Here is a 12,962-nt window from a genome sequence, read left to right as displayed (position 1 = left end):
GTGCAGTGGCTCATGCCTATCACTTTGGGAGGCCGAGGTGGGTGGATCATGAGGTCGGAAGTTCGAGACCAGCCTGGTCAACATGGTGAAACCCCTTCTCTACTAAAAACACAAAAATTAGGAAAGCAAGGCAGGAGAATTCCTTGAACCCAGGAGGCAGTGGTTGCAATGAGCCAAGATTGCACCACTGCACTCCAGCCTGGACAACAGAACAATATTCCATCTCAGAAAAAAAACAAAAACAAAAACACAGGGCTGGGTGCAGTGGCTCATGCCTGTAATCCCAGCACTTTGGGAGGCCAAGGTGGGCAGATCACCTGAGGTTAGGAGTTTGAGACAAATTTTGTATTTGTAAAAATACAAAAATGAGCCTGGCATGGTGGCCCGCCCCTGTAATCCTAGCTACTCGGGAGGTTGAGGCAGTAGAATCACTTGAACCCAGGAGGTGGAGGTTGCAGTGAGCTGAGATCATGCCACTGCACTCCAACCTGCGAGACAAAGTGAGACGGTGTCTCAAAATAAATAATAAATCACTCAGGAATAAATTTTAAAACTTTTCTTTTAACATATATACTCATTTCTAAGGGATTTTCGATTCTCTAATTGAGTGGTCATGGTGAAATGGAAAGAACATTAAGTGATAATTAGGAAATGTATGTTCTACATTTGATTCTTCTCTCGTTTGGTTTTGAACAAGTACCTTTTTCTCCCTGGGCCTGTGAAGTTATGGGACTTGAACTTGATGCTCTCAAAGGTCCCTTCTGATTCCTAACAGTGCAACCTGGGAGTCTGACTCCCTGAAACTCCCGAGGCCCAGGTGTGTGTCTGCACGTGCCTTTGGTACAGTGGAGCCGAGTGCCCAGGAGCAGGGCTGGCAGGTGAGTTGACTCTGCTGTGTCTTGGCCCGGTGTCCACTGTCCTGGAAGAAGGCTGAGCATCCACAGCATTCTATCCCCAGGTGAGGCTGACAGTCACAGTCACAGATGGCCAGAGGATGTGATGTCACCTGGTTGCACCGGAAACAAACAGGCTGCAGAGTGTGTTGCTACGTTGGACCTGTACGCCTTTGGGGGATAGTCCATGATTTGCTAAGGGGGTTTGAAATGGGAAGGTTCTCATAAAATGTTTTTATTCTGCAACTCTCTTCCTCCTCTCAGAGGATTCCAAGGTGGGCATCACCCCTTCACCTCAGAGTCGGCTGTGGGCTCTGCACCCAGCCTATGCGGGGGCTCTGAGCTCCTCTGGACCGCCGATACTGACTCTGGCCACCAGAGGGCACTCTTGCCTTGTGGAGACCAACAGTCTTCTGAGTCCGAGGAACCTAGTTCCCATTTTTGCCAGAACATCTGGATTTGCTGAAGGCTTTCTCTACTTAAGTGGTTCTCCACTGGGAGCAGTTTCTCCCCTCTCCCCAGGAGACATTTACCAATGTCTGGAGACAGTTTGGTTGTCCTAACCGGGTGGGGGAAGTTGCTCCTGGAATCTACTGAGTAGGGGCACCAGATGCTGCTAAACGCCCAGGAATGCACAGGACAGCCGCTCACTACAAAGAATTATGCAGCCGAAAATATCAACAGTGCCAAGGTTGAAAAAGTCTGCTCCACTCGAATCTATTGCCTAAACGCAGAGTGCAACACCTGGAAATGTAAGTCCTCTGGGGCTGAGCTTTTAGTCTCCCGGGTTCACCTACTCCAAAGAGAAATTTTAGAAGAGTGACCTCAAGGCATTTCCCATTGCCTGAGACGTGAGGGTCACAGATACCACAAAGCACTGAAGAGGGGTGGGGTCAGGCAGAGGGGCATGTGAGGGTCCCCATGAAGGAGAACAATTCTGTCCCAGGGGCTGGTCTCTCTGAACAGGGCCCAAACCCCATGACAAAACCATCCAGTTCCTTATGCTGGAGCAGACAACACTAGCTCTTTGTCTCCCAAAACTGGGCAGGGTGATGGGAAAGCCCCTGGGGGCTCGTCCTTCCTGCAGGGCCAGGGATGGGCCTGTGGCTTTGGGGGCAAGTGAGAAACAGTTTTCACTGTAGCGCTGGGAATTCTCGGGAGAGAAACTCTGTGGTCCCCACTTTCTTGGCATCTGGCATGAAGGAGGGAGACTGAGACGAAGAACTCTCATAGATCCTTTCTCCTGGCCTAGATCCAGCTTGGAAACCCAGGACCTGTGTGCTGTGTCCATCACCACCTTCCTGAGGAGCGAGGGCTTATCCTGCCCCCCTCTGGGTCTCTCCTTTCCCAGTTCCATGTGTGGCCCTGTGGCCATGCATATGCCACTAAAAAGGGCTGAGAGGCTGCAGAAGCATGTGCTCAGGGTGTCCCTGAGAGGGATGCACCTACTCCTGGGACTGAGGAACAGGGGCAAACATTGAGTAAAGGGGCCCTCTGTGCCACACAAGTCCATGCTCCATGTCATAGAAAGGGAGTGGGGACAAATCCTAGGCTTGTAATTGGCAGCCTAGAGACAGTAGGGTGATGGGATCGACAGTCGTGGCTCCTGGGGCACCCCTCTCTGTTGGCATGTCCTTGTTTGGGCAAAAGACCCTCTCTGTCACATGTCCCCTACTTCCCAAGCACCTGATGCCTCACTGCTGCTCTGCTTGGCATTCTTAGGGCCTGGGGTGTAGAGGAAAAGGGGCCCCTGACAGCGCCCTCCTCCTCACCCAACCCTTCTGCTCCAAGGTGGTCCACAGGGATCTGAGGGCCATTCTTTAAGGACCCCTGCTGTAGTCTGAAGTTCCTCCTTTGAGGCGGGTTTCCCACTGTGCCCAGGAAGCTCCTCATGCCCTGGCTTCCTTCCAGCCTTTCTCTCTGAGAGGAGATGCTGGCAGGAGGGAAGAGACTGGCTGGTGGGGTGTGTAGCTCCACTCCAGGCCTCAGGTCCTCCTCCAAACTCCTGCTTGGGCCCTTTCCCATCACACCAGACCAGAACGCAGGAGGAGCACAGTGGGAGGATGGGGGTCCACAGCGGGGCGGGGGTGGGGGTCAACCAGAGGACACTTTGCAAGGGCATTTTATTCATGGTCACAGTGGAGTATTACAGAGCAGAGAAGGCCAGTGTCTCCCTACCCCACCTGCCTGGGTCCTGGGGAGATGGAGAGAGGAGGAAGTGCCTGCATGGGACAGGGGTTTCCAGGGTCTCAGAAATCAGAGGGATGGGAGAGAAGTTGCATGGAGGGATGAGAAAGGGGCTGGAGACCTTAGCCCAGAATGGGGAGATGGGCCCCAGAGAAGACTCAGGGAACACAACCGCCCCTGTCCTCTCCCCAGGCTAGACTCTTAATTTTCCCCCTTATGTGGGTAGGATGGAAATTATGGAAACTTTATTCTCATCTCCCTGAAGAAAAGTTGAGATTAGGAATGTCTCCTTAGCCTGATTATCAATATGGTGAAAGAGGAGGGCCACCCTGTCTTGGTTTTTCCCATTTCCACATTCACACCTTCCCTGCAATGCTCCCCACCTTGGGTCCAACTCCACCCCTTCGAATCTGGCAATTTCAGCCCATGTCCAGCCAGGGGAAGGGGCTAACCCAGAGGCAGTGGGCAAGAGGAGAGATGGACTTTGGAGGACTCCTCCCCAGCTTCCCACCTTCCTCTCTAGTTAAGGAGGATCCAAGGGCCACACTGCTTTGAGGTTCTCCAGATTGGGGGAGGTAAGGCTTTCCTCCCCAGTTTTGAGTCTGCGGGTCTCTGGGCAGAAGCCCTCCCTGGGATCCAGGCATCCCTTTGCCCCCATCATGGGAGCAGGCTTTACTTCCAGCCCCTCGGGCCTGAGGGACAAGAGCTGAAGCCTCTCACCCGCACCCTGTCCCAGCCCTGCCAAGAGAGGAAGCCCTGGAAAACGCCAGGCCCCTGGGAGGCTCCTAGGTCCTGGGAGCAGGATGTCTGGCTTAAAAGCCCCTGGGAGCTGCTGCTCTGGCGGGAGAGGAGGCAAGAAGGGCCCCGAGAGGCAGGTCCAGTTGGAGGGCAGAGGGGGCGGGAGGGGAGGGGTGAAGGAGGCAACACCAGGCAGCTCGCCTTGGACGCTCCCCAAATGGCAGCAAGGGCCCAGCCGACGGGGGCCTGGGGCAGAGCCAAGTCCTAGAGAAAGAAAGAGAGAAAGGGTCAAGGGAGCCCAACCTCTTGCAGATGCCCCTTGCTCCTCCCATTTCCCAGGCCTTCTTATTTCTTGCTTGGAAGTCTGTCTTCCTCGCCCCACTGCCCTTCCTTTTCTTTCTGTCTTATTTTTTTGAGAGAGAGTCTCTCTCTGTCACCCAGGCTGCAGTGTAGGCTTGAACCCCTCTTGGGTTCAAATGATCCTCCCACCTCAGCTTGCTGAGTAGCTGGGACTACAGGCACGTACCACCATGCCCAGCTAATTTTTGTGTTTTTTGTATAGATGGAGTCTCGCCATGTTGCCAGGCTTGCCCTTCCTTTCATGCTTTTCTTTCTTTTTTCTTTCTTTCTTTCTTTTTTTTTTAGACAGAGTCTTGCTCTGTCGCCCAGGCTGGAGTGCAGTGGCATGATCTTGGCTCACTGCAATCTCCGCCTCCCGGGTTCAAGCAATTTTCGTGTCTCAGCCTCCCGAGTAGCTGAGACTACATGTGCATGCCACCATGTCCGGCTAATTTTTGTATTTTTTAGTAGAGACAGGATTTCACCATATTGGTCAGGCTGGTCTCGAACTCCTGACCTCAGGTGATCCACCTGCCTTGGCGTCCCAAAGTGCTGGGATTACAAGCGTGAGCCACCGCGCACAGCCCCTTTTCTGCTTTTCTTTAGACCTCATCATAAATACCACTCTTTGGAGAAGCCTTCTGAGACTCCTAGCCTAGGCGAGAGTGCCTGCTGCCTGCTCTCATCCCTCCATGAACCTCTCCTCCAAGGGCACTCGGCTGAGTTAGGGTCATGTGGTCATTTGTGTGCTCTTTATTTAATGTCTGTGAGCCCAACTCTTTGGGGGCAGGAGCTGTATTTGTTTTATTTTCCCTCGAATCTACCCAGTCTGGACGTAATCAGTGCTCAAGAAAAATGTGTCCAGTGAATAAGGGAACGATATTCTCTGCTATATCTCAATGGATCCATTCTTCACTCCCTGCCCCTGCAGCAAGGGCCTCCAGTCTAGCCGGGCAAAGAACTGGTTGTGTGGCCTTGGCCTTGTCATTTAAATTTGCAGTCCTCTGTTTCTTCATCCATAAAATCCCCTCTCCTAGCTTAGATTAAGCTGTGTCATGGGTAAGAAGGGGCCCTGCAGAGTGCGTGACGGGAGGCCCAGGGCAGGCATGGGGAGCCCCAGCCTCCTTCTTCTCTGTCTCACTCTGGTCCATAACTTTCCACCTCCAAAAAGGCTTCCTTCTTCCTGCTGCTTCTAATCCTGCCTCTTTCCCTCTCCAACCCTGCCAGGGCCCTACAATAGGGCCTCCCAGCTGGGGGCCTTGGAGATGACTCTAGAACTTCACATCACTTTCTGTATTTCAAAAAGCCTAACTGCAATTCCACACTTTTCTTAGCAAGACCACATCATTCAACTAAAAGAACAAGCATCAACCCAACCTAGTCACATTGATTGGGCTATAGTGAATAAAACTGGAAAAACAGGCCGGGTGCGGTGGCTCACGCCTGTAATCCCAGCACTTTGGAAGGCCGAGGTGAGTGGATCACCTGAGGTCAGGAGTTCGAGACCAGCCTGACCAATATGATGAAACCCCGTCTCTACTAAAAATACAAAAATTAGCCGGGCGTGGTGGCGTGCACCTGTAATCCCAGCTACTTGAGAGGCTGAGACAGGAGAATCGCTTGAACCCGGGAGGCAGAGGTTGCGGTGAGCCAAGATCATGCCATTGCACTCCAGCCTGGGCAACAAAAGTGAAACTCCATCTCAAAAAAAAAAAAAATTATTATTATTAATATGTCCAATGTATTGATAAAAAAATTCTGAATCAGATGACAGTGAGCCTCTAGGAGAACAAGTGTGGAGGCCCCTGTCAGAGCACCGTGTCTCTGGGTCATTGTTCTTTTCCTTGGGTCCTTAGATGAGGTGGAGACTGCTGTTGCACAGGAAGGCTGTGTCCCTCAGGGCTCCTGAGGGCATGTGGAAGAGATATTTTTATTTCTAAGAGTCCTCCTCTCATTCTTCCATCGGTTCCCAACCTTTCCCGGCACTGGCCCTGCAGCTCCCTGCCTCCGGCTCAATAGACCTGGCACTTCCAGAAGCAGCTTCCTTTCTTGGCACCAAATGCTCTGAGTGAGGGTGGAGGTGAGGGGCTGGCACAGGCTTCTGGAATCTCAATCTAGAAGTGGGGCATGTGGCTGCTTCCAATCTTCTGGTGACCTACACATGCTTAGCATCCCTTAGGGCCCAAGCATAGGCAGGGCATGTGTGTTTGCCTGCAGAGGGGAGGGAGGTGCAAAATAGCCCACTCCAAATGGGGCCTGGGAGGGAACACTTTTTTCTTTCTTTCTTTTCTTTTTTTTTCTAACACTATCCACCTGGAGAGGGAACACTTTTCTTTCCCTTATAGTTTCCCAAAGAGAGAAGCTCTCTGCCCAAGGCATTCCCAGAGCTGGGAAGGGGTGGGTGGTGGTGGAGAAACAGGGAGGGCTGTTCAGGTGCTATTTAGCTCCAGGCTGCCAGACCAGGCCCGGCGAGTCCCAGCAGGCTCTGGAGCACCCCACACCCATGGACTCAGCTGCACTCCCACGGGTGCAGAGCTTGGGCCCCCAGCAGCTCAGGGGTGGGGTGAAGGCCATGGATCCTTCTTCCATGAAATTGGCTGGAGTGGAGGGGCAATTCTTTGACCTCTGCACAAGAGCCTTGGTTTGGCCGAGTGTCTCTGTGATCTTTTTCACAGAAAATCTGATATTGTCAGTTCCCAGCTCACAGCCTCTGTAAGAGCTGATGTCTGCCTACATTTCCACCTTCTCCTCCCACTCAATGGCCATGTGCTTCTGCACTGGCCTTCTCCCAGTCCCTCTGTCCCAGGGCCATTGCACACACTGTTCTCTCGCTTGCCATGCTCTCCCTACTCCGTCTGAGCTAAGCGGATACTCATGTACAATTTGGGTGTCATCTCAAGTGTCACTTTGTCAAGGAAGTCTTCCCTGATGCCCTCGGCACCCAGCACTTTTCCTTTGCAGCAGTTAGCACAGTTATAATCACTTATTGATCATTAGTTGAGTATCTGCACCCGCCTTGCCTATAAGTCCTATAAAGGCAGTGTTGCTCACATTGGCTCCCCAGCCCCTAGGACAGTGCCTGGCACATTAAACAGGAAGTCATTAAGCATCTGTTGAAAGAAGAAATGAATGAGTGAGTGAATGAGTGAATGAACTCTATCTTCCCAGTCTCTCTCCAGCTGAACCTCCTTCTTCATCCCATGGTCCTTGTCTTGGTTACCGCCCCATCATCTCCTGCCTCGATTATCTTCAAAAGCCTCCCAACTCCAGTCTTATGCCTCCGCCAACCCAAACTCTACACACACACAGTCATCTTTATAAAATGAAAGTCTGGCTGGGCGCAGTGGCTCACGCCTGTAATCCCAGCACTTTGGGAGGCCAAGGTGGGCGGATCACCTGAGGTCAGGAGTTCAAGACCAGCCTGACCAACATAGAGAAACCCGGTCTCTACTAAAAATACAAAATTAGCCAGGGTGGTGGCGCATGCCTGTAATCCCAGCTACTTGGGAGGCTGAGGCAGGATAATCGCTTGAACCTGGGAGACGGAGGTTGCAGTGAGCCAAGATTGTGCCATTGCATTCCAGCCTGGGCTGAAATTGCATTGCATTCCAGCCTGAGTGAAACTCCGTCTCAAAAAATAAAAAATAAAATAAAACAAAATAATAAAATAAAATAAATAAAATAAAATAAAATAATAAAATAAAATAAAATAAAATAAAATAAAATAAAATAAAATAAAATGAAAGTCTGACCATGGATCTCCCTCCCAGTCCCTCCTGCCCACAGCAGAAAGTCCTGCTCCCTTAGCATGGCTTGTGAGGCCTCTGTGGCCTGACACCTGTTTGCCTTGCCAGCCGCGTCTCTCATCCATCCTGCTTGTTCCCACTCCATCACAAGACTTGCTCTCCAACAGCAACCTACCAGCAGTTCTCCAGATTTGCTACACTTGTTCACAGCTTTTTGCTTTATAAATGCTATTTCTGACGGTGTGGTGGCTCACACCTGTAATCCCAGCACTTTGGGAGGCTGAGGCGGGCGGATTACCTGAGGGCAGGAGTTCGAGACCAGCTTGGCCAACATGGCGAAACCCTGTCTCTACTAAAATTGCAAAAATTAGCCAGGCATGGTGCTACATGCCTGTAGTCCCAGCTGCTCGGGAGGCTGAGGCATGAGAGTCACTTGACCCGGGAGGCAGAGGCTGCAGTGAGCTGAGATCCTGCCACTGTGCTCCAGCCTGGGCAACAGTGAGACTCTGTCTCAAAAAAAAAAAAAAAAAGAATAAATAAATGCTATTCCCTCTGCTTAGGCATCTTTTTACACCTCCTTCACCTGCCCCAGTGTTGTGTCCTCTGGGAAGCCCCAGCTCCTTCTCTGGGCCTGAATGTACAGCATCTAGTGCTTACCTGAATGCCAGCAGCAGTTGCCAGCAGTAATCCCATCTCTACTCCCCACTAGGTTCTGAGCCTCTTGAGCCTTTCATCTCTGAACCCCCACACCCAGTAAATAGCTGGTGTTCAATAAATGTTGGTCGAATGAATGAATGAGTTACATAGTATCCCTTATCTCATGCCCCCTCAGCCATGTACTCAGCCAGGAGGGCCCTCCCTCCTCTGGCTAAGATCCCCTGGGCCCTCCCAGCCTTGAGCACTCACGGTGGACGCTGCCGCTGCTCCCCTTCGTATCCCCAGAGGCCTCTGGTGGCCCCGGGGGGGTCTGCTGTCCCGCCAGCTGCTCCACCATGGCCTGATGGGCGAACAGCACGCTGTGCAGGAGCTGAGGGGTGAGAAGTAGGTGTGAGGTGTGATGGGCTCTTCTTGGCATGTATCCTCCAGTATACTCTGGTACCGTCAGCCAGTTGCTAAAACAATGAAATACTCTCATACCGATTTTTTTTTTTTTTTTTTTGAGTTGGAGTCTTGCTCTGTCACCCAGGCTGGAGTGCAGTGGCGCCATCTTGGCTCACTGCAACCTCTGCCTCCTGGGTTCAAGTGATTCTCCTGCCTCAGCCTCCCTAGTAGCTGGGATTACAGACATGTGCCACCATGCCCAGCTACTTTTATATTTTTAGTGGAGATGGGGTTTTGCCACTTTGTCCAGCCTGGTCTCGAACTCCTGACCTCAAATGATCCGTCCACCTTGTCCTCCCAAAGTGCTGGGATTACAGGCGTGAGCCACCATGCCTAGCCTCTCATACCAATTGTTAAAAGCCCACTGCCACGGCTGCCTACAGTCTCAGCTGTCCTGGGCCCTTCCCTCTGATCCATCCCTAAAGGAGTGGCGCCTAGCACAGAAGGAGCCACCCTTTCTCACAGGTGGGTCCTGTGCCACCTGGATTGTTCATACCCCTGCCTCTGGGGCACTCGGGGTCTCGGATGCAGGACGAGAAGAAAACTGGAGGCTGATGGGCCCCAGAGGCAAAGAGGAGGGTGGGGAGCCTCCTGGGCAGAGGGGCAGAATCTGGTGGAGCCCTGAGACAGGGGCCACCTCTGCTCTTACCTCACTCTGCACATCCATGGGCACCAGCGCTGGCCGACACAGGGCAGGGGACCCCAGCAGCAAGTGGGGGGATGGCGGCGCCCGCACTTCCCACAAAGGATAGTTGACTACGATGAGCTTGCTGAAGTTGAACTTGTATGTGAACCTTTTGCCTTTGGTCTTATGCAGGATCCTCTTATTGTAGTAATATCTGGAAAATTCGAAGTTGAGAATAGAGTTGGCCCAGTGGTCAGAGAATAGAGTCAGGGACCCAGTCACATTCTCCTCCCTAGCTGGGCTGACCCTAAGCTGTTCCCCGAGAACCACTAGGCAGCTCACCACAGGCCAGGACACTTCCCAAGCCTTGGAGGGGTGGGAATCAGCAGGGGTGCCAGAACGACGGCTCTTTTCCTTGAACTCTCCCATCTTTGGCTATGTCAGCCGCCTCCTCTCACCTGAGGGCCCGGCTCAGCTTGTCATAATTCATCTGTGGTTTGCATTTCCTGCGGCCCCAGAGGCGGGCCACCTCATCTGGATCCTTGATGACAAATTCCCCGTACTCTCCCTGCTGCCAGGCGATGACATGGCGGAACTCTTCCTTCTGCAGCAGCTCCAGGATGAAGTGCCACAGCTGGATCTGCCGGGAGCCTGGGGACGACTCGGCTTTGTAGGCCCAGTCAGGGAAGGCCAAGCCTGGGTGGAGAGGGGAGAGTGAGGGCTCTGGAGGCCCTGCCCTAGGCCACCGTTGGAGCAGGGGGTAGACCTGGCCAAGAGGCTCACCTGAGATCCAGTTGCTGGGGGTGGCTAGGATGCCCTCAGCCAAGCAGCTGCAGTGCATGGTCCACTCCGGCGAGGTGGGCTGTGTCTGGGCGTTGGGGAAATGGTCACCACTTAAGAGGAAGGGAAGGAAGGAGGCAGAGGGGAGAACAGTGAAAGAGGAAGGAAAAACGGAGGGAAAAAAGGAAGGAAGGGAGAGGGTCAGGAAAGAAAGAGAGAAAAGGGAAGGGACAAGAGGTTGCCAGTGAAGGGGAGAAAAGGGAACCAGAGGCAGCAAGCTTCCCCATACCCAGACAGGGCCCAGCCTCCTCTGGGGACCTCCCCACTGCCCAGGGCTGACTCGGACTCAGGGCTTCCGGCTGAGCTACTTATATAGATGGAGAGAAGTGCAAAGGGTCCTATATCCTGCCCCTGCTGAGGGATTTAGACAGAGAATGAGATCTCTTCTTAGGGCTTAACAGGATTGGAGTTTTTCCCAAGAGAAGACAAAAGAAAATGTAATTAATCATGGGATCATTCTAAATCTTGAGTGGGAAGGAGGTGGCATATACACATACCTGCGCCTTTACAGTATTTCTTTTTTTTTTCTTTCTTTTTTTTTTTTTTTGAGACAGAGTCTCGCCCTGTCGCCCAGGCTGGAGTGCAATGGGGCAATCTCGGCTCAAGGCAACCTCTGCCTCCTTGATTCAAGCAATTCTCCTGCCTCAGCCTCCCGAGTAGCTGGGATTACAGGTGCATGCCATCATGCCCAGCTATTTTTTTTTATTTTTTATTTTTAGTAGAGATGGGGTTTCACCATGTTGGCCAGGCTGATCTCGAACTCCTGACCTAGTGATCCGCCCACCTCGGCCTCCCAAAGTGCTGGGATTACAGGTGTGAGCCACTGCACCTGGCCGCCTTTACAGTATTTCAAACAATTTCACATTTGAGACAAGCAGGAATTTGGTTTTTTTGTTTGTTTGTTAGTTTCTTTGAGATGGAGTCTTGCTCTGTCGCCCAGGCTGGAGTGTAGTGGTGAGATCTCGGCTCACTGCAACCTCCACCTCCCAGGTTCAAGCGATTCTTCTGCCTCAGCCTCCTGAGTAGATGGGATTACATGTGCCCACCACCACGCCCAGCATATTTTTGTATTTTTAGTAGAGACAGGGTTTCACCCTGTTGGCTAGGTTGGTCTGGAACTCCTGACCTCAGGTGATCCGCCTGCCTCCGCCTCCCAAAGTGCTAGGATTACAGGTGTGAGCCACCACGCCTGGCCGAGCAGGAATTTTTATGGGCTTTTTTTTGCCAGTCCCAAGGGCCTGGCACAAAATAGGTGTTCAATAAATGATTGCTGATCGAATGAATGAATGGTGATGGACTTATAGATGGTGTCTTCTTTGTTGAACATCTGTATCCCACTCAGAGTGTCAGCTCCGAGATCAGGAACCCTAGCTGTCTTGTTCTCCTCTGCTGGCTCCCCAGATCCCATCATAGCACAGGACCTCGTACTCAAAGGTGCTTTATAGATACTTGTTGAATTGGTGAACCATGGACAGGAACTGGGAATCTTGTGGTTCTCCACTGAGAAGGGTGGGGAGTTTATGGAATGAGCCCTAGTGAGATAGACTTGCCTGATATAGGAAAAGAGAAAAAAAAGTCTAAGCTCTAAAGCCTTCTGGATGGAACAGAAAGCCTTCTGGATGGTGCAAAAGGCTGGTTTCCACTATAACTAATGGAAGATGAAACAATATGCAAAGGGACTGAGGAGGGATGGGAGAGGCTGCCGTGGGGATGAAGCACATGGGACCTGCTGCTGGTGGGCCAAGGCATTGGGAGGTTCCTGGGCACTTAGGACTGCCTGTGAACAGGGTTACGTGACCCGGGCCTGGCTCTCCATCTCCGATGGAGTTAGTGTGCAGTACTCTCAGCGAGAACTTATTAGGCTGTGAGGTCTGGAGGGCATGTGAGGATTTGTCTGGAGTTGCTTCCTCACTTTCCAGAGGAGGCTCAGACAGGGAAAGTGACTTGACCAAAGACAGATGGTGAGTTAGCTGCCCTGCCCCCTGACTCCTAATCCATAGCACTTTCTCATATACTGAGTTGCCTTAAGACTTAAAAAAAAAAAAAAAAAACTATATTGGTGCTTTTCAGACTCTAATGTGAATAGGAATGATCTGAAGTTCTCTTTAAAATACAATCTGGGATTTGGGGGACCTAAGACTCTGTACTTCTATTTTTTTTGGAGACAGAGTCTCACTCTGTCATGCAGGCTGGAGTGCAGTGGCATGATCTCAGCTCATTGCAACCTCCAGGTACAAGCAATTCTCCAACCTCAGCCTCCCAAGTAGCTAGGACTACAGTCACCCGTCACCACGCCTGGCTAATTTTTGTATTTTTAGTAGAGATGGGGTTTCATCATGTTGGCCAGGCTGGTCTCAAACTCCTGACCTTAAGTGATCCGCCTGCCTTGGCCTCCCAAAGTGCTGGGATTACAGGCGTGAGCCACCACACCCAACCAAGACTCTGCGCTTCTAACAAGCTCCTAGGTGATGCTGCTGCTGCCGGTCTGCAGAC

The 12,962-nt window shown here is 51.9% G+C and overlaps 1 protein-coding gene across 1 annotated transcript; it reads right to left on the bottom strand.

The window, feature by feature from the left end:
- Positions 1 to 2,997: 2,997 nt before the first annotated feature.
- Positions 2,998 to 10,755, bottom strand: ETV3L (ETS variant transcription factor 3 like). Its single transcript, XM_032151919.2, has 5 exons — positions 10,413 to 10,755; positions 10,088 to 10,325; positions 9,654 to 9,843; positions 8,810 to 8,930; positions 2,998 to 4,082 (listed from the first exon to the last, which is right to left on the bottom strand). The coding sequence occupies exons 1-5, from the start codon at positions 10,468 to 10,470 to the stop codon at positions 3,604 to 3,606; spliced, it is 1,086 nt and encodes a 361-aa protein (XP_032007810.1). The 5' UTR covers positions 10,471 to 10,755; the 3' UTR covers positions 2,998 to 3,603.
- Between the last annotated feature and the right edge of the window lie 2,207 nt (positions 10,756 to 12,962).

The sequence above is a fragment of the Hylobates moloch genome, unplaced genomic scaffold, assembly GCF_009828535.3.
Source record: "Hylobates moloch isolate HMO894 unplaced genomic scaffold, HMol_V3 SCAFFOLD_5, whole genome shotgun sequence".
NCBI classification, from domain to species: Eukaryota; Metazoa; Chordata; class Mammalia; order Primates; family Hylobatidae; genus Hylobates; species Hylobates moloch.
Note: the sequence above shows the minus strand (reverse complement) of the source record. Positions and strands in the feature narration are given on the sequence as shown.

Bases quoted from the DNA above. Each gene is read 5' to 3' on its own strand.
- ETV3L (XM_032151919.2), bottom strand. From the start codon at position 10,470: ATGCACTGCAGCTGCTTGGCTGAGGGCATCCTAGCCACCCCCAGCAAC. The intron at 10,326-10,412 runs GTGAGCCTCTTG...CTCTCCACCCAG, and splicing joins CCCCAGCAACTGGATCTCAG to GCTTGGCCTTCCCTGACTGG. The intron at 8,931-9,653 runs GTAAGAGCAGAG...CTCACCCCTCAG, and splicing joins CCATGGATGTGCAGAGTGAG to CTCCTGCACAGCGTGCTGTT.